Here is a 19,186-nt window from a genome sequence, read left to right on the forward strand (position 1 = left end):
GGAATACTTCTCTTTCCTGACCCTCCCACTCTGTCCTCCTATCTTCTTTCTCCCAACATGTGCTCCACGTGCTTCCTCTGTACTGCCACCTGGAAATACGGCGCACGCGCCTCGTACTTTGCCCCTTCGAAAATCGAGACTATACGTGTCCCCATTTCCTTGGTTCTTTGTTGGTTAGTACCCTTTTGTCCCTGCCCCTTCAAATCCCGCTCAAACCTCTCTCTTCTCTCAAAACCCTCAAAACAGTAAACCCTCACCATCTTTTCAACTTCCCCTTCTTCAAACTCTTCCCTCATCTTCCCCTCGTCATTTTCTTCGATAGCTCTCCAACACGGTTTGGTTCTCACCCTCCATTGCTTTGGCCCTCTCGTTCTGGGTTTGTCTTCCCCTTAAACTGTTTTCCTTTCCTCTCATTATTTGTGTATTCACTATTTTTTGGGAGGGTTGCTTCCTCACTTTCTTCTTTTCTAAGATTATGATCTATCTTTTTGTAAACTTCCCTCTTAGCTTTGTTTCTATTATGTCTTCATCGGAATGTGAGGCTATCTCCTCCACCCAATCCTCGCCACCAAATCCGGTAAATCTGAATCCTCTACCCCTAGATCTAGCAGAAAGACTCAGCGGACCGATCTGAATCGACCGACTCTACCGATCCCACATTTGTTCATCTCTTACGGTAGGAAACCTTCTCTGCCTCCACCGACGTCTTACTACCGCAGACCCAATCTAGATGCCGTTAAAGCCGCTTATGGCATACCTAGTGACATTATTCTTGAACACGTGTCTGGCGTCACCCACTTTCCTCACTTGGTACCACCGCGCCCCGGTTATCTCGTCGCTACTGTAGGACAGATAGCGGCTGGTTTGCGTTTCCCCTTGACTCTTCTTGATGTCGAGGTCTATAACCATTTCAATATTCCTCCGTGCCAAGGCATAGGTAACTTCTGGCGTGTTATGTATGCCGCCAATCACTACAATGAGACTCACTCCCCCAAAATCCAACTCCGCGATATCCTTGCCCACTTCTATATAAAAAAAAGCACTAAACCGGGGGTGTGGGATATCAATCCTTCTGCGATTCGGCCCACAAAAGAAGTCTTTCCTTCTTCACATCACCACGCCGACAAGGTGTGGCACCAGTACCGTTGTATGTGTCCGCTAGTTTTTATCCAGCGACCCCCTCCCGGAAGTTTCTCGAGGCATCTCCATTTCTAACAAGTGGTAAGTAAGCCGTTTTGAGTCGGCGGTATTTATGTCTCACTTGTCGTTAACTTGTCTTTATTCTTGGTGATGTAGGTTGGAGACCGATTAGCGATCCCGGATATACAGCGGTGTTTACTCAGAAATTTTCCAATCCCTCCGCGAACTAGGGAGTGCGGTCAAAGGCGAAGTCCCGGCATTGATCGGGAAAAGCCCTCCTCTCTTACTTGACCCTTCTCTAAAAGACATTGGCAAATACCAAGGCCCCTCTATCGTGCGCCCCCAAAGAAAGAAAGCCCAAACCATCCCCACCTCAAAAAGAAAGCCGCCTACAAGTCTTTCAACTATACCACCAAAATCTTCATTCACGGCGGTTGCCCAACGTCTTCTTCTTTGCTAAAACTAAGACTACTACCGCGGAGACCCTTCATCCTTCATACTCGTGTGGTGAGTGGGAAGACGATTTTGTCCATCCTTCCGCCCCATACGCTACCAAAATGGATATGAACAAGTACAAGCTTTGGGGACGGCTGACTCGATGGAGATCTTTGTCGACGTGTCAAACAAGAGCCCTCCCACCAAAAGGGCTAAAATTTCTTCCGCTGCTCCTCCACCTACCACTGGCCGCAATGAACCTCCGCGATGCGCTATATCTTCGCCACCCCGTGACAGATTCCTCTTCACCGGTCCTTTAAACATCCGCCGAGTGTGGCATCCCAAGTTCAAGGCTAGGGACCGCGATGTCACTACGCGAGACTCAGCTTTGGAAAATCCAGCTGTTGCCGCCTCCTTATTTTTCAGCTCTCATCTCCCTCGGGATCAAGCTTATGGAGATTCTGGTACCGTTGCTTCCCATAGGGCCTCCATTTACACTGGATGGGAAAAGGTATGTGTTATTGACTCTATTGCTCATTATCCTTTGTGCTACCCTTTATACCCAATATGTCTCTACAGCTGAGTCTAGATATCGGCTATGTGCTAGCTGCGTGGCCTTACCAGCACCGTGGAGAATTTGGAGGCGGCGAAGCAGGAGATACATGGCCCTGATGGCTGGAAAGCAAAGTATGCCAAGCTGGAGAAGGAAAGGGACGAGTTGCGGATCAAGGCGATCAAGGTCCACAAGGAGCTCGGTGGTCGAGGACAAGCACCAGCGACTCACGTAGCGAGGGTCAATTCTAAAATGGAAAGCCTCAAAGAGACGCAGAGACTTGCCACTCAAGCTGTTGTAGATAAGGCTGTCAAAGAGGCCGCGGATCGATTCCGGAGTCTCGCTGCGAAGAAGATTGCAGGTGAATTACAACAACAACTTGATCAGCTCAGCGCTGCAGGCCGACTTCTTCCATCGCCTCCTCTTGTTGCAGATACACCGCCCTTGGTATCACCAACCGTGCATCCTGAAGCTGCCGAGACGCCTACCCCTGATGTGACGACTCCCATTACCAGCGCTGACCCTTCTCCAGTGGAAACGAATGAAGACGCCATCATGGCTGTCGGTGAAAATAAAAATACTTCTCTTGAAGAACCGACTACTGATCCTCAGCAGTGACCCATGTCGGATTTCTTTCTTTGCAGATGTCTTTGGATTTGTAATTTACTTTGAACAATTATCATTGTGTTTGTGAGGAACAATGTCTTTTGTTATGTGTTTGGACAAATGCTTCATCGAGACACTACTTTTGCGTAGTATGTGTCAATCGACTTGCATTGTACTCTTTTTGCATTGTAATTTACTATCTGTCGTACTTCTATTTCGGCGTATTTCTACTTCGTTATGCATTGGAGCCATTGATCTATATGGTACTTTGACTTAATCTCTTTTTCATTTGCATTTGCAAACTCAGTTAGCGTGACACTAGCTAGGGTTGCCCCCATGTTATTCGGACGTACAGTTGGCGACGGGCTTTTCCCCCCCTGCTCTTTTTAACAGCTGTGAAGCTAGTCAGGGTTGCCCCCAGTTTAATTCGGACATGAAGTCCGAAGGTTCTTCCCCCGCTCTCTCCATTTGTATAGGCTGTGGAAGCTAGGGTCGCCCCATGTTATTCGGACGACAACACCGGTTGGCGACGGGCTTTTCCCCCGCTCTTTTAACGGCTGTGAAGCTAGTCGTGGTTGCCCCGGTTTGATTCGGACATGAAGTCCGCGAAGGGTTCTCCCCGCTCTCTCCATTTGTATAGCTGTGAAGCTAGTTAGGGTTGCCCCCAGTTTGATTCGGACATGAAGTCCGCGAAGGGCTCTTCCCCCCCGCTCTCTCTTGTTTGATAGCTGTGAAGCTTGACCGACATGATTATATTCATCCCTTATTTTATTTCTATTATCTATTGCTAACTCGTTGGAAGAAGTGCTTGTTTATTTCATAGTCATAAAATAAACAATACGAGATAATGCGCTTATCAAATACGAAAAGATTAAACAAAGGTCCTAGACATGGAACTCTTTTCAAAGATTCGATATTCCACGGTCTTCCTATCTTTTCTCCCCGGCCAGAGTCGTAATCCATAAGTTCGGATGTACCCTTCTTCCGATGACATATGGACCTTCCCGGTTTGGCCCCAACTTTTCCGTTTTTTTCTTCTTGGTGGTCGGAGTAACCGTCGTCGCGCACATAGTCACCCACATTGAAACTCCGCGGGCTTCACTCGTTTATCATCTTTGTCTCTGCAAAGTCCGATGGTATTCCTCCAACCGAATACGGGCTATCTCTCTTTTTTCTTCCACAAGATTCAAATCCGCAGCTAATATTTTCTCATTCACCCCGCTTTCCACCGCTTGCGTTCTCGTCATGGACTCTATCATCTCTACTGGAATGAAGACCTCTACTCCGTACGCCATTGCGAATGGTGATTCATTAGTGGATGTTCTTGGTGTAGTTCGGTATGCCCACAGCACATGAGGTAAGTGTTCAGCCCATGCTCCCTTCCGCTCCTCCAGTTTTTTCTTAAGGTTATCCATAATGACTTTGTTTGAAGCCTCGGCCTGTCCATTCCCCTCCGGATTGTAAGGGGCTGAGAACCCTTGCTTCACTTTGAATGCTTGAAGGAAATTTCGGACTTTCTTCCCAGTAAACTGTGTCCCATTATCCGCGATGATTGTATGTGGCAATCCAAACCTGCAAATGATATTCTCCCATAGGAATTTGTTCACATTCTCTTCCTTGACTTGTTGCAACACCACGCCCTCAACCCACTTGGTAAAATAATCTGTTGCCGCTAACATAAACCTCCTTTTACCGCTTGCCATGGGCAGCGGTCCAACTATATACATTGCCCACATGGCAAACGGCCACGGGATGAGCACACTGTGTAACGGCTCAGCCGGCGCATGAATCAGTGGTGCAAACCTCTGGCATTTTGCGCATCTTTTGGCATATTCTGTGGCATCTCTCTTCATGTGTGGCCAAAAGTATCCCTGGAGTAAACGGTGTGTGGTTGTTCGCCCTGCTGAATGGCTTCCACAATCCCGTGCACGCCGGCAAAGACTTCTCGAACATCGCGGCGCCCTATGCATTTTAACATTGGTCCTCCGAAACTTCTTCTATATAGGTTCACATCTAGTAAAGTGTATCTTTGGCTCAGCTGTTCCATTCTACGCCTCTCCTGTGTGTTTTCAATCTCTACCCCCATCAGGAAAGTCTTGATGGGAGCTATCCAATCAGGATCAATCTCGGTGGTAAGACAAACATACTCTCCTTCCGCAGGACTGGGCTTGTCCAACACCCTTATTTCAATAGATCGCCCCTCCGAACCTGGTAATACTGCCGCAACATAAGCTAATGCATCGGCATGTCTATTTTCTCCGCGATTTAAATGGGTAAACTTGATCTTATTGAATTTGCTCGCTTTCCTTTGTAGGACCTCCAAGTATCTTGCCATCCTCGGGCATCGAGCCACAAATCACCCATTCACTTGGCACACCACCAGGTTAGAATCAGAGTAAACAAATAATTCGCTCACGCCCAGATCTTGTGCCAAATCTAAACCCGCTATTATAGCTTCATACTCTGATTCATTATTTGAAGCCGCGAATCCCAGTTTCATTGATAACTCCAGCCTAGTATTCTCCGGAGTTACGGGACTCGCCTTATTTCGTTCCTCAGTATCCCGAAAGCAGAGCCATCCGAAAACTCTCCACCCATTTTGGGCATCCCATGGGTCCAATGGGTCGTGGTTAGTCTCCTTCTTCGTGGTCCATTACCATCTCCTCACCCCACGCCGGGTCCTCGGCTGGGAACTCGCCAATACCTCCGCCATTGCTTGTGCTTTTTTCTGCGGTTCGATTTGCTCTTGAATTTCATAGCAACTCAATTACCGCCCATTTTAGCATTCTTCCCGACTTTTCTGCCCTTAATGCCGCTTTGAGAGGCAGATTTGTTATTACTACCACCGAAAGCGCCGAAATAAGGTTTCAACTTTAGGGCAGAAAATACCAAAGCCAAAGCGTATTTCTCAATTCGGTCAGACGTCGGTCTCGCTTCTAACATGGTCTTGCTTTGAAAGTACACGGCTTTTCTACTTTGTCAACGACGCCAGACCAAGACCGAACTCATCAGCTGCGACTCCGAAACTCCCAAATACAAATATAGTGTTTCCCCCTGTTTCGGTCGCGACAATAAAGGCGCCTTCCCTAGATAATTCTTCAACTCTTGGAAGGCTTCTTCACATTCCGCGGTCCACTTGAAGTCTTGTGTTTTCCTTAATAATCGATATAGTGGTCGACATTTATCCGATGACTTTGAAATGAATCGGTTAAGTGCCGCTACTCTCCCTGCTAAGCTTTGCACCTCTTTCACATTTTGAGGGGATGACATTTCTATCGGCCGATCCGATCGTCAGATTTGCCTCTATACCGCGGTGTGTAACTATGTAACCTAAGAACTTTCCAGAAGTTACCCCAAAAGTACACTTCTCGGGGTTGAGTTTCAGTTTATGTGCCTGCAGTATATGAAAAGTTTCCTGAAGACCTTCCAAGTGTTCCTCCTCCGACATGCTCTTTTCCACCATATCATCAATATATATCTCCATTCCTTCCGAATCTTCCCTTGAAACATTTTTTCTCCTAATCTTTGGAATGTCGGCATTTTTCAAACCAAAGGGCATCCCGGTGTAGCGGTATGTGCCACCCTCCACCACTTAACGTGGTCTTTTCCCCGATCCGGGCCGCATAGCGACGGCGATTATACCCCATGGACGCGGCCCATGAAAGAGAACACTTTGAACCCTACAGTTCGTCCACTAACTCGCCCACCAGCGGCATCGGGTAACAATCCTTTGGGCACTCCTTTGTTTACGCCCCGTGAAGTCAACACACATTCCGGGACCTTACCGTTCTTTTTCATGACCCATTACGTTAGACAACCATTCTGTGTATATATTCTACCTCCCTTATTATCCCCGCCCCTTTCAATCGTGCCACCTCCTCGCGAATAGCCTCAGCATATTTGGGACGTAAACTTCTCATTTTTTGTCTAACCGGCTTGGCACTTTCATTCATGTGCAAATGGTGACATGCAAACTCGGGTCTAAACCCGCTGATATCCTCAATCGCCACGCCAACACACTTGAATTTTTTCGTCAAGAACCGCGACTAGCTTCTTTTTCCATTCTTCGGGCAAATTAGTCCCTATGGATGTAAATTTCTCTTCAACTTCCGCTCCCAAGTTAACTACTTCAATCGCATCCAATGTCTTCAGTCCCAACGGCGCGCTCGCGACCCTTTTGTCACCGCGCCTTTCTCAGTAGTTGCTCGCCGAATCCTTGTTCCTGTGATGGCCCTTTCCCCTTTGTTCCTCGGACCGAAACTCTTCACCGCGGATCTGGCTGGATGTTTCATACGCCACTTGATCCCCCCTGATTTCATATGTTCCCCCATTCGTGGGGAAGCGGATCACTTGGTAATATGTCGATGGAATGGCTTTCATTTCCTGAATCCATTTTCTTCCTAAAATTGCGTTATACTACGACGCAGTGTCCACCACCATGAATCTAGTGAATACCGTCGACGGGCCTGCAGTCACCGGCAGCGTAACTTCCCCTATGGGCTCTGTCATACTGTCGTTGAACCCATACAAATTGGTTTGAGGAACCTTCAACTGGCTTCTGTCGATGTTCATCTCCTCCATGGCCCCTTTAAACAACAAATCAACTGAACTGCCGCAGTCTATCAATACCCTCCGAACTAGATAATTCCCCATTGCTATGGTAATCACCAAGGCGTCCTCATGCGGCGAAATTATCGGCTTCAAATCTTTTGGGGTGAACATAATGATCCCCGGCCGCCGTGGCCGCTTAACTAACCGCGGTACACTTCACCACCTCATTCACTGCCGGAGGCTTGCGGTCTTCCTTACTTTGTCCCTGTGTGCATTCCTCCCCAGAGTCTCTCCACTAAAGATGACATTGATCGTACCTAAAATCCTAGCCGGAGCTGGCACTCTATCGGCTTGACGCACCTCAGCGACAAACTCTCTGAGCATTCCTTTTTCAATCATCCTCTCTACTAACCACTTCAAGGCATAACATTCGTTCGTGGCATGGTTTCGGATTTGATGATACTCGCAAAATGGTTTCCCTTCTATCTCCCTTGGGATACTTCGCGGCCCCTCATAACATTGGTGCTCCTTAATTAGAAACAAGATTTCCTCTAATGGTCGGTTAAGAGGAGTCTGTTCCATTTCGCGGTATGGCCTTCTCTCTCGCACCTCTCTTCTGCCCCGATCTAGTGTTCTCTCTGGCCCTCGTTTCTCCCCTCTGTAAGATCCTCTTTCTCTGTCCTCTATTCTACCTTTACCCTTTCGATCATCTTTCTCAACCTCCTGCACTGCCTTTCCCGACCTCTTCTGTTCCTTTGTCGTTCTCTGCATTATATCCTCATATCGTATGTATTTATCTACCTTCGGGTATAAAGCATGCAACGTAGTAATTTCAATCTTAGATACAGACTCATGAACTCTGGTTCCCGATCTTAAACCATGCTGGAAGGCTATGACCGCCGTATGTTCATCCAGACTTTCCACTCTCAGCGTCTCCTCCTTGAATCTGCATAAAAACTCCCTCAATGATTCCGTGGCCCTTTGCTTAATGTTGAACAGAGCTGCGATGTCAACCACCCTTCTCTTCTGGTGAATGAAGTGATCAACAAATGCGCGTTCCAGCTCTTCAAACCCTTTTATGCTCCGCGAAGCCAACCGATAATACCAGTCCGAGGCTCCCCCCTTAAGGCTGGCCGGGAACATCATACAGCGAAGCCCATCATACTTATTCTCTTGCCATAACGACATCTACTGCCGAAAATGATGCAAATTATCAGTGGGCCGTCTCCTTTCCCATCATACCGTTCAAACCTGGGCTGGGAGAACCTCTTAGGTACTTCGGAATTCCATATTGAATCTGCCAGCGGATTTTTGTTGAGGCTCGCCACCTCCTTCTGTGCTGCGCTCTGGTTCACTCTTTCTACTACGCGATTCACTTCCCGATCTCTCTCGATCATAGCCTGAACCACCCCTAAAGTAATGCCCACCGTTGGTTCGATGTCCCAGCGGCACTCTATATATTCTCCCCTTCCGCTTCACCGCCCCGGGATCCCCATGCTCGTTCCACCCCGTGTAATCTCCTCTCCTTTCTCAACTCATCATTCTCCTCTCTTAACCTAACTATCTCCTCCCGTGGTCTCAGGGTGGCTGCGCCACATCCGGGCGCCTTCCATCTCAAAGACTCTCTACTTCCTCAATAGTTTCTCTGACTGCTCCTTTCTTAGGTCTTCATACTCCTCTCTTCATTACCGTAGCCATTTTCTCTCAGTTCCCCACAGACGGCGCCAAAATGTATAAACTAGTATTACAACCTACAATAATCTCACAAGTCTCTCTCATCCTTCTCTTCTCTCTTTCTCTGCTGGATCCTGTTTTTTCTTTTTCTTTCTCCTTTCTTTTCTCTCTCTTCTTTCTTTTTATCCCCCTCCTCGTCCATGGTCTCTCCTCCTTCCACGTATCGCGGCAGTTACCTTGCAGTTATGGTTCCGCTCTCCCTCTCTCCACGTCTCAGCTCACAGCAGTTCTAGAACGGTTGGGATACCGCAGATCGATCCCCAGGTAACTGTCTCCCCAGCTTTATACCAAGATCCGGTCCCATTGTTACCACTAACCTCCTATGTCATGTATACGTCCTATACAGTCAAGTTGTTGCCGAGCTCACAAAAGAACAATTTGTGCAGGGGCGGCTCAAGCTGTTTGGGGCAGTAAGCAAAGTTGGAAAAGTGGCTTTCTACCATTCATTTCACTCACTTTTCTCTTGTTTATACCTCTAATATTTTTTGTATACATCTATTGTGTGGACATCCTAATACAGGTACATAATTGCTACAAATAGTACCACAATAAATAAAGAAATGTTTCGTTTTTCAGTTTATTGGTAAAGAACTATTTATTATTTAAGTATTCTTATTATTTAGAAAAATTAAAAGTTTTTTGTTGGAGAAGTGAGGAGAACGAATTGAGGGATTTGTTTATTGAAAATGTAATTGTACTTTCTTGTGTTAAATGCATCAAAGTTTTTTCAAATGTTATTATAAGTTCTTAATTATTATAAAATAATTAAAAAATATTAAAAATAAAAAATGAAATCCAAATAAATGATCAGTGGGCTGAATTGGGGGCCATTTGGACTGTTGGGGACCTAAGCAGGTGCATATTCTGCTATAGGGTAGAGTAGGCCCTGAATTTGTGGAAGAGCTCCTCAAGACAAGGCAGATGAAGTATCTGTGTAGCTATCTACAACATAAGGGAGACACAAGTGGCAACCGAGATGAGTTCAAGGACCTTGTAACGCAACTATGGTTCAGTCCAAGTGTGTAGGGAAGTTGCGCAGGGGACGAAGTGCACACCCAGCATAAACTAACTGGTTTACACAATTGGATCCAGGTATGTAATAAAAAAGTTTAAGCTAACCATGTTCTCACTTAGAAGGAAATACAAGGAGAACGTGAAATTTGCTCGCGCCGGTACTTAGATATTACATTTTACAGAGGTGAATTATATGCTCTCAGCTGCTTAGGACATGTTGATGTAGTGAAGGATCGGACCTCCCTCCCACTACCTCATTGTTCATATCAAACTGCGTTATTGGTGGACACCGACACCGTTATCTGGTAGGATCTTCAACTGACCTTTTACAGGTCGAAAGACGGTATGGTACTTCTAGGACTTCCAAACTTTATTTTATTGAACGTAAGCGGGTGGAGGTTAAAGAACTAGGGGATCGTGCATTGTTCTTGGACGTTAACAACTCTTTCTCCATTACTGCATCTGATTTTCCTGGATGCAGAGGGAACTGTATCTGTATTTTCAACCTTGCAACTGGTACTATGGAGGAGCTTTGTCCACTTGATTCTAAGTTTACGCTTCCCATATGGTTTTCAGCTAGTCCATAGCCCCATAGGGTTACAGGTTCCCTGAAAGAGTTTGCCAACAGATGTCATGTTATCCTACTATCCAAGTATGTATTTACTGTTCTTTTATAGCTTTTCGTGAAGTTATGATACCAAATGTAAATCATGTAATGAATGATCACATATTGACTCTGGCAATAGTTGAACATCAAATTTTGTACGTCGTGTTGTTTATTCGAACATTTGGTTTTTGTAACGTGGCAATGTTTACACAACAGAAGTCGGGAGGAGAAATTGATCCGTGAGAGAAAACCATTCTTGTTCTAACTTCTAACACGATGCTCTTTACTATTTCACTCACGTGAAGTCGTAAACTATTGTTGTACACTTGTACTTGAAGGTCACTTGCCCTGTACTCTGAGATCATCTCGCTTTGTAGTCAACATTCTAGTCCCCTAAGTCGTAGGTGCTCGTTGTACTTTTATCACTTATATATTGTAATCCGAATCCAAAGATCAAGCTGAAAGCGTGAAAAGTCAAGTTCGAATTTCTTCAGAGTTTCAGGCTGTATTTTGCAAAGGGACAAATTAGTTTTTGCAAGATTTCTGTTACAAGATCATTAAGTTGACCTCGAATAATAAAAAGATAACAAAGAACAGAGTAAAAGAGTATAACTAAAAGGCTTCCTCACCATTTCTTCTTAATAATGTGCAACTTCATAATACAATTTTATCGAATTTGGCAATCAAAACACATCAAATTAATTATGTACTTTGTTTGAACTTTGAACAACTTATGGAATAAAAGCCTTAAATAGATAAGCCTGCATCAAATTCACACACACTTCATCCTTCAGCAATTGGAAACACCGACCCAATTCTGTCATTTCCAAGACGGTAACATTTGATATTGACAGAGTACGGACCTAGTTGGATGTAATTATCTTCTCCACCAACAAAAAAGCATAAGGTATATAATGCTAGTTCGAACTCTGGGCTCACTCCTATTAATGTACTTGACAATGATTTGAGAATCCCATTCCATTCAAACTGAATTGTAAGCAATTGCGTTTCAGAATCTGGCTGCAATACCAAAGAAACAAAAAAAATGTAGCTTAGGGTTTCATTTCTAAAAGCAAGCATTGATAACAGCAGCACATGAATGATACAGCCATGAGCAGATCAAGGTTACGACATCAACCACTTACTGCTCATATCTGTCTTCATGTTCGAATCTAGAGTTAAAATAAATGAATAACCTAATTTTTATGTTAGAACATAGATATAATAAAATTATGAGAAGCTGATGGCTACATTCATAAGCTGTGTATCACTCATATCTTTCTTAGTGTGCTTATACGGGTGACTGTTTTCTAACCCTTCATAACAAAACTAGCGCAGGAAATATGCACAAAAATACAAGTGTTAAAGCTAGATGCTTTACTTACTGCATACATTTTATTTGCAAACTTAATTAAGAAGGTCAAATTTGTGGTTGTGACAAGTGCCATACTAGGCCTCCTAAATTATCTTAGTCATATAAAGCTTCTATGTCGTTTTAAAGTATCCTACCAAACATATCTAATATTTGAAATATTCTGCAACAACCCTTTACAAGATACGTTCCCAGGTACATTCTAGACTTAGGTTTTCTCGGTTATCGAAAAAAGAAAAAAGAAAAAGACTTGGGTCTTTCTCAATGCCTCCATATATTTCCACTTCTAAGCAATATTTGACCATTCAATAATGGGTTCCACATACCTCATAAAGTTTTTGAGACCATTCTAAAGCCTGATAACCTTCAAACTCATGCACGGTAGAGATGAAATTGTCAATGACATACCGCTCTAAGAGTACCATCTAAAAAGGACGTTTTCAACAATATTACTGGAAATTACCATTTGCTATCTTCTCTAAGTTTGAAAGTTTTACTTTAAACAAGATATATCTTAAGCAGAAACGACACCACTGACAAGAAAACAAAGCAATGAGTTGTCCTGTGTCTTAACAAACAACATCAATGGCACAGGGTAACATGAGGTACAACTCTCGGCATAAACATATAGCAGTAATTATGACCGAAGGACTCCACAGTAGATGAGGCAGAGACATAGTAACTAAGTGTCTAAGTAAAATATGAAATATTTGATTTGGATGTTTCAGAGAAAGATTTTGATGTGACTCCAGTTTGGCACTGCATTGTGCTATTTGACAGGACTCGGGGAAACAAGGGGGTCATTTTTCATTATTCTTTCCTCATTATAGACCAAAAGGTGTCTAGTAGCCTGCTGGTCAAGCCTTCACGGGTTGGGTACTCGGGCCAATGTTTTGGGATCAATTTCAACCTGCGCCTGGAAAAGAGGGGGATTGAAGGTTCAGGGGTTAGAATTAGGTAAGTTCTACATGGCCGATTATCAAGTTTTCTCATTACATAAAAAGCATGGGAAGTTCCATCATCTTATCCCAAACAGAAACATGAACCTATGTAATACGAGCTCCACTTTGCTTGCATACAGTGACTACAACGAAATAAATACGGTTGAGTGGAGACCTAAAGCTTAACATATATAAGATAGTTTAAATCATTGTGCAATGTAGATAAGTATCCAATTACTTCATAAACAAATGCAACCTTACAATTTGTCCACGCCTCCGAGGGAATATATAACCTTGATAGTCAACGCTTCCTTTTGCCTCTTCTAGGTAAAACTGCAAAAGGTACGATAAAAAAAGAATATATCTACAATATTATAATTTGATTTTACGATGTTATATATTTACCTAGAAAGAAGATATTATGGTTAAGAGTGACAAAGTATGCTGGAATACACAAACAAATATCATTTGTAACTAACATACATGGATGCTTCAAAATTAACTATTGTATCTTATCCATACAGCAGTACCAAGGGAAATTCAATCTGACACTTCAAAATATTTATTATATCTGCATCCACTTCATGGGCACTTCTAGTTCCCCATATCCTGCCTGACTCAATGACTCTCAAGCATTTTTCATAACTTGGCAATTTGTTTAATGCTTTTATCACAAGGAAAGGAATACATGAATAATATTGTAAAAGAGTTAAGCCAATGTACCTGGCCTATTAAATGCTCAGTTAGATACACACTGTAGAAATATAGAATATGAATGCTGTCCCTGCCTGTGTTTGGGGTCTTAGAAAATGGATTTGTAAAAGAAACTCATAAATCAGTATCCACTTCAGGGCATCCTAGGTTCAAGCATCATTGAACGTGCTCATACGAAGTTGACGTCCATGATTTATGACTCATCTAGCAAATAACTTAAATTTCAGCAATGTGCACTAATCGATAATTATAATGAGAAAATAGGCATCCCTAAATAAGTGCTTAGTTACTTGCGTACATGTTGGAAGGTTTTGACTATAATTGTTATTATAAAATAAAATCACAGACAACCTGATTTTAGTTTATAATATGCTACCCCACCAAGTATAATAACAAAGAGCTTCAGAACAGAACCTGGAGCCAGTTATGGAAGCCAGACACTGCATCTTCCCCTTGTTGCTTGATTTCCCCAACAAAAACATGTTCAAAAGCAGATGAGCAACTAGATGTACCCCCTCGGCCATAAAGACCAAACCAGAGATCTATCATGAGTTTCTTAAACTTTTGATAATTATCAGAAACAATTCCCTTGGATGTAAGATACTTGTAAAGATATTTGATAGGAGCAGTTCTACTAACTTCCTCAATAAATGCTTCTTGCTCTTGTCGCTCTTCAGATGTGACTACTTCTTTAGACCCTTCATTTGGGTTGTAATTATCTAAAAGAGAACAAAAACGAGAATAGGTAGGTTTTCTAAATACGTCTTCATTTAACCAGTTGAACAGGCTTCCTTGTGCCATATCTTCCTTTTGGTAGGTTTTCTTCCCTTCCCCGCAGTCAATTTGATAGTCCTTGCCTGGTACCAAACGATTTGAATCAAGTTCCCATAGTTTGTTACAAGCTTGTGAGATGACAGAAAGCTCCTCTTCTGTGGGTTCGATATTGTTGCTATACTCAGCATCATCAGAGTACTGTTGCTCACTGATTGGACGTTTAAACCCATTCCAATTATCCTTAGCAACCTATCATCAGAAATGACCAAAAAAACAATCTATGTTATTAGTCAAGGATGCTTCAAGTTTAAAAGCAACAAGATAATATCCAGACAGTAGGATTGATGGATGGGAACCAAATCCAACTGGATGCCAAAATTGCTTAGACAGCTGATAAAATATTTCTTCTTTAACAATCAATAGCATACTAGCATGATTAATGCAATATAAATTTGAACTCGCTTAAAGCCAGTTCATTAGCATATCCGATCAAGTTACTTATGGTAGAAAGTTACAAACTGTCTTAATCACAACTTGACTAGTGGAGTGTTGGAAAAATGGAGGTCTCTCTCTCTCTCATATGGTTCAGACTTGACCATCAGTAATTGGGGTCTCTTTAAGTATGAAATAACTTTATGGACCTGGGGATATGTTACACTCTGGGGGAAGAAATTTAATTTGCGATGTACCAGAACAGAAGCTATTCGAGTGTTTATTAGTAAGCCAGACCAGATATTTGAACTGACGGAGTCTTAAAATCATAACAGATCCGTATGTTTTTGTCAGACTCAACCTTTGGCCAATGATCCTCAAGGCGCGAGAATGGAATTGACATACAAATCTGATGTTTTATTCATGCAAGTTGTTACCTCGAAAGACATTTAACAGTGAAACTTAGAAATAGGACTTCATTCAAAATTACACTCTTTTTTATTTTTAAACTTAACGTGGTAACGCCATTAAGGTCATGAGAACTCAGCCTAATTAGTATGTGTTTAGCACCAACATTAAAATTGAAGTTATGGCTCTGCCTAATGAATCATAGATGGACACACCTATAAAACGCAAACCAAAAACTGAAAGGATTACAAGAGAAAGAACCTTGTGAGGCTGCTTCTGAGGCCTTCTTCCAACAGTTTCCCACTCATTGTTTTCCTTTTCCTCTTCCTGCACAAATCCAAGCAGTAATAATTGATTAAAAAGAGCTTATTCATAATTAAAATTTCAAGTTAAAAACAAAGACATATATAAATAATAACCTTTTGGGGTCGACTAGAATGCCTCTGTCCAACATTCTCCCACTCATTTCGTCTCTCTTCCTCCTGCAAAAACCAATTTGAATGTTATGATTAATTTCTACAAGCAACATCAACAAGTGAAAAAAATGTTATTTACCTTATGATTCCCTTGGTTATAATTATTATTATGTGATGAAGTTGTCCCTGCACGACCACCACTATTATTATTATTATTATTATTATAAGCTTGCTCCTCATCCCCTGATACTACCTGTGCCCAGGTAGCTCTAGCCCGTTCATCAGCATCGTCATTGTTGTTGTTGTTGTGGTTGTTACCGAGTGCCACGTCAAGTAAGCCTTTGATGAGACCTTCCACATTCCCCTTGAACAGACCTTCCATATTTTTTTTTTCTGTATTTGTGTTTGTGTTGAGTGAAATGGAGTGTTTAGACTTTAGATAGAGAGAGAGCAGATAAGCAGAAGATCTCTTTTGGATATTGTTGATACAAATATGATTGGAGCTAATAATGGAAAGACAGTTGGAAAGTCCAACGTTGAAACGGTTAGTGGCACTATTGTCATTTTTGTTGTTGACTTTACTGCCGACATTTTTTGGAAAGATCTGCTGCACCCGCACGATAAATTGATTCACCAAGGGTGTGTTGTGCTTGATTCAATCTTAAAGATTTGAAGAGAGAGAGAGTTGATAGTGATGCAAGGACCTAATTTTTAGACCTATTACTAGATTTTGGACCCGGCATACGCCCGGGATCTATTAAAAATTTTGTGTGCTGAAAAGGTTTTTACAAAATGTTTTACACAAATTTTTGAATCAGAATATATTTTTATTGAAAAGAAACCGAAAGAAGTTAATGAAGAAATGATTACAAGATAAATCTTTGAAACTAGGGATCAAATTGAGATAGCCTCTTCGGGTTTGTGGTTTATGATATTAATCAATAATTTTAAAATATAATTATCTTAAACTTCGATCCAACCAGATAATAGTTTTTTAGATTTATGATGATTTAACTCAGAATTTTCAAATCGGAATATATTTTTATTGAAAATAAACCGAAATACATTAATGAAGAACGATAATGGTACATAAGTGCTTTGGAAACTAAGGGATTAAATTAAAATAGCCACTTCACTTTGTGGTTTAGGATATTAATCCGTAATTTTCAAATAGAATTATCTTAAACTCGATCTAGCTTGTATAATAGTTTTATTATATTTATGGTGATTTAGCTGCAAATTTTGAATCACAATATATTTTTATTAAAAATAAACCAAATACGTTAATGAGCAGTGATTATGGTGCATAAGTATTTGGAAACTAAGGGATCAAATTGAGATAACATCTTCACTTTGTGGTTTAGGATATTAATTTGTAATTTTTTAAATGGAATTATCTTAAACTCGATCTAGCTTGTATAATAGTTTTATTAGATTTATGGTGATTTAGCGAAGAAATCATCACCATTTCGGCCTTTTACGTACTAATGTGTACAAATCACTAAAATAGATTGATTGTTTCCATATCCCTCAAAGAATACACTACTCCCACTTGAAAAGATTTGTCACATGAGCGTTATCATACTTAAGCGGGTGCCGTTATATTCAATTATTCTAAAAATATTAGCAACTATGCATAGTTATGAGATATGAAAATTATATTAATTACTCATTTAAATTTCTTGCACCACTATGCATAGCTCTATAAAAAGGAAGCATCAAACCTCGATAAAACTCATCGACTTCTTTTATTGTTAAGTTTAACAATAGAAGTTTGATTGAAGTTTTGTGAGAATGTCTAATAATGGCCGAAGATAATATTGAAGCTACTTGAATAGCAAGACACATTCCTAATCACAATAAAAGAATTATGATAAACACTACTTAAAATGTAAAACTATATTTGTCGAGATATTTATTCCTCCTACATATAATATAAATATGTTTTAGGGTTATTAGTTCAATGCATTTGCATCAAGTTTCTGATTTTTCATTAATTATTCTTTGAGGTTAGTTTAATGTAGTACGTTGCATCTAGTTTCCAAATTCTCATTAATTATTCTTTGAGATTAGTTCAATGCAGTTGCATCAAGTTTCCGATTTTCCGTTAATTATTATTTAAGGTTAGTTCAGTGCAATTGCATCCACTTTATGATTTCCCGTTAGTTATTCATTAAGGTTAATTCAGTATAGTTGTATCCAGTTTTCGATGTTTCGTTAATTAGTATTTGAGATTAGCTCATTGCATTTGCATCCAGGTTCCAATCTCCCATTAATTACTCTTTGAGGTTAGTTCAATGCATCTGCATCCAGTTTCTGATTTCCTGTTAATTGTTTTTCTATGTTAGTTCGGTAGTTTACAATTTCTATACAGTTTACATGCATGTAAGACTCTATTTTTATAAACTCACTTTCGTTTTGGGTTTCTAATTACTCATGTGAGAAGGCTAAAAAAGTAGACATTTATGCTTTGAGGTAAGCACGATGCAGTTACATCTGACTCCTGATATCCAGTTAACTATTTTTTAGGCTATTTCAATGCATTTGTATCCAATTTCGATTTTCCATTAATTAATCTCGATTTTAGTTTAATGCTGAGTTGCATCCAGGTTTTTAGTTTTCCGTTAATTATTCTTTGAGGTTAGTTCAATGCAGTTGCATCCAATTTTCGATTTTATGTTAATTGTTCTTTGAGGTTAGTTCAATGCATTTGCATCAAGTTTCCGATTTCATGTTAATTATTTTTTAAGGTTAGTTCAATGTAGTTACATCAAATTTATAATTTCCTATTAATTATTCATTTAGATTAGTTCAGTGCAGTTTCATCCATTTTTCAATGTTTCATTAATTAGTCTTTGAGATTAGTTCATTGCATTTGGATTCAGTTTTCGATTTCCCATTAATAACTCTTTAAGGTTAGATCAATGCATCTGCATTTAGTTTCTGATTATTTATGCTTTGAGGTTAGTTCGATGCAATTATATATGGTTTCTGATTTTCCGTTAATTATTATTTGAGATTATTTTAATGTATTTGCATTTAGTTTCCGATTTCCCACCAATTATTCTATGAGGTTAGTTCAATGCGATTTGCATCGGGGTTTTGATTTTCGTTAATTATTTTTGAGTTTAATTCAATGCATTTGAATTGCATCCATTTCGGTTTCCCATTAATTATTATATGAGGTTTGTTTGATGTATTTGCATACCGTTCCGATTTCCGTTAATTATTTTTCAGGATTTGCATCCAATTTCTAATTTTCCGTTAGCTATTATCCGTCGGTTTAATGCAATTGTAAGGTTTTTCGATTTCTAGTTAATTACTTTTTGAGTTTAGTTTATTGCATTTGCATAAAGTTTCTGATTTCCCGTTAATCACTTTTTGAGCTCTATTATGTATTTGAATCCAGTTTCTGATTTCATTTTAATTATTCAATGTGGTGTGTAATACCAACTTCTACTGATTCATCTGTAGTGTCTTTGCAAACAT

The 19,186-nt window shown here is 40.9% G+C and overlaps 2 protein-coding genes across 2 annotated transcripts; both read right to left on the reverse strand.

Moving 5' to 3' along the window:
* Positions 1–7,513: 7,513 nt before the first annotated feature.
* LOC147512740 (uncharacterized) lies at positions 7,514–9,323 on the reverse strand. The gene is made up of 2 exons (XM_086598785.1): positions 9,267–9,323; positions 7,514–8,311 (listed from the first exon to the last, which is right to left on the reverse strand). The coding sequence occupies exons 1-2, from the start codon at positions 9,321–9,323 to the stop codon at positions 7,514–7,516; spliced, it is 855 nt and encodes a 284-aa protein (XP_086454911.1).
* Positions 9,324–11,249: 1,926 nt separating this feature from the next.
* Positions 11,250–16,184, reverse strand: LOC147512741 (uncharacterized). Its single transcript, XM_086595751.1, has 6 exons — positions 15,837–16,184; positions 15,701–15,763; positions 15,543–15,608; positions 14,082–14,690; positions 13,215–13,286; positions 11,250–11,660 (listed from the first exon to the last, which is right to left on the reverse strand). Exons 1-6 carry the CDS (start codon positions 16,077–16,079, stop codon positions 11,424–11,426), a joined length of 1,290 nt encoding a protein of 429 aa, XP_086451877.1. The 5' UTR covers positions 16,080–16,184; the 3' UTR covers positions 11,250–11,423.
* Between the last annotated feature and the right edge of the window lie 3,002 nt (positions 16,185–19,186).

Source organism: Coptis chinensis, chromosome 3, assembly GCF_015680905.1.
Source record: "Coptis chinensis isolate HL-2020 chromosome 3, ASM1568090v1, whole genome shotgun sequence".
In the NCBI taxonomy this organism is placed as follows: domain Eukaryota; kingdom Viridiplantae; phylum Streptophyta; class Magnoliopsida; order Ranunculales; family Ranunculaceae; genus Coptis; species Coptis chinensis.

Bases quoted from the DNA above. Each gene is read 5' to 3' on its own strand.
- LOC147512741 (XM_086595751.1), bottom strand. From the start codon at position 16,079: ATGGAAGGTCTGTTCAAGGGGAATGTGGAAGGTCTCATCAAAGGCTTA. The intron at 15,764-15,836 runs GTAAATAACATT...TGGTTTTTGCAG, and splicing joins ATAACCAAGGGAATCATAAG to GAGGAAGAGAGACGAAATGA. The intron at 14,691-15,542 runs GTTCTTTCTCTT...TTCTGATGATAG, and splicing joins CTCAGAAGCAGCCTCACAAG to GTTGCTAAGGATAATTGGAA.
- LOC147512740 (XM_086598785.1), bottom strand. From the start codon at position 9,323: ATGGGACCGGATCTTGGTATAAAGCTGGGGAGACAGTTACCTGGGGAT. The intron at 8,312-9,266 runs GTATCCCAACCG...TTCATTCACCAG, and splicing joins TACCTGGGGATCGATCTGCG to AAGAGAAGGGTGGTTGACAT.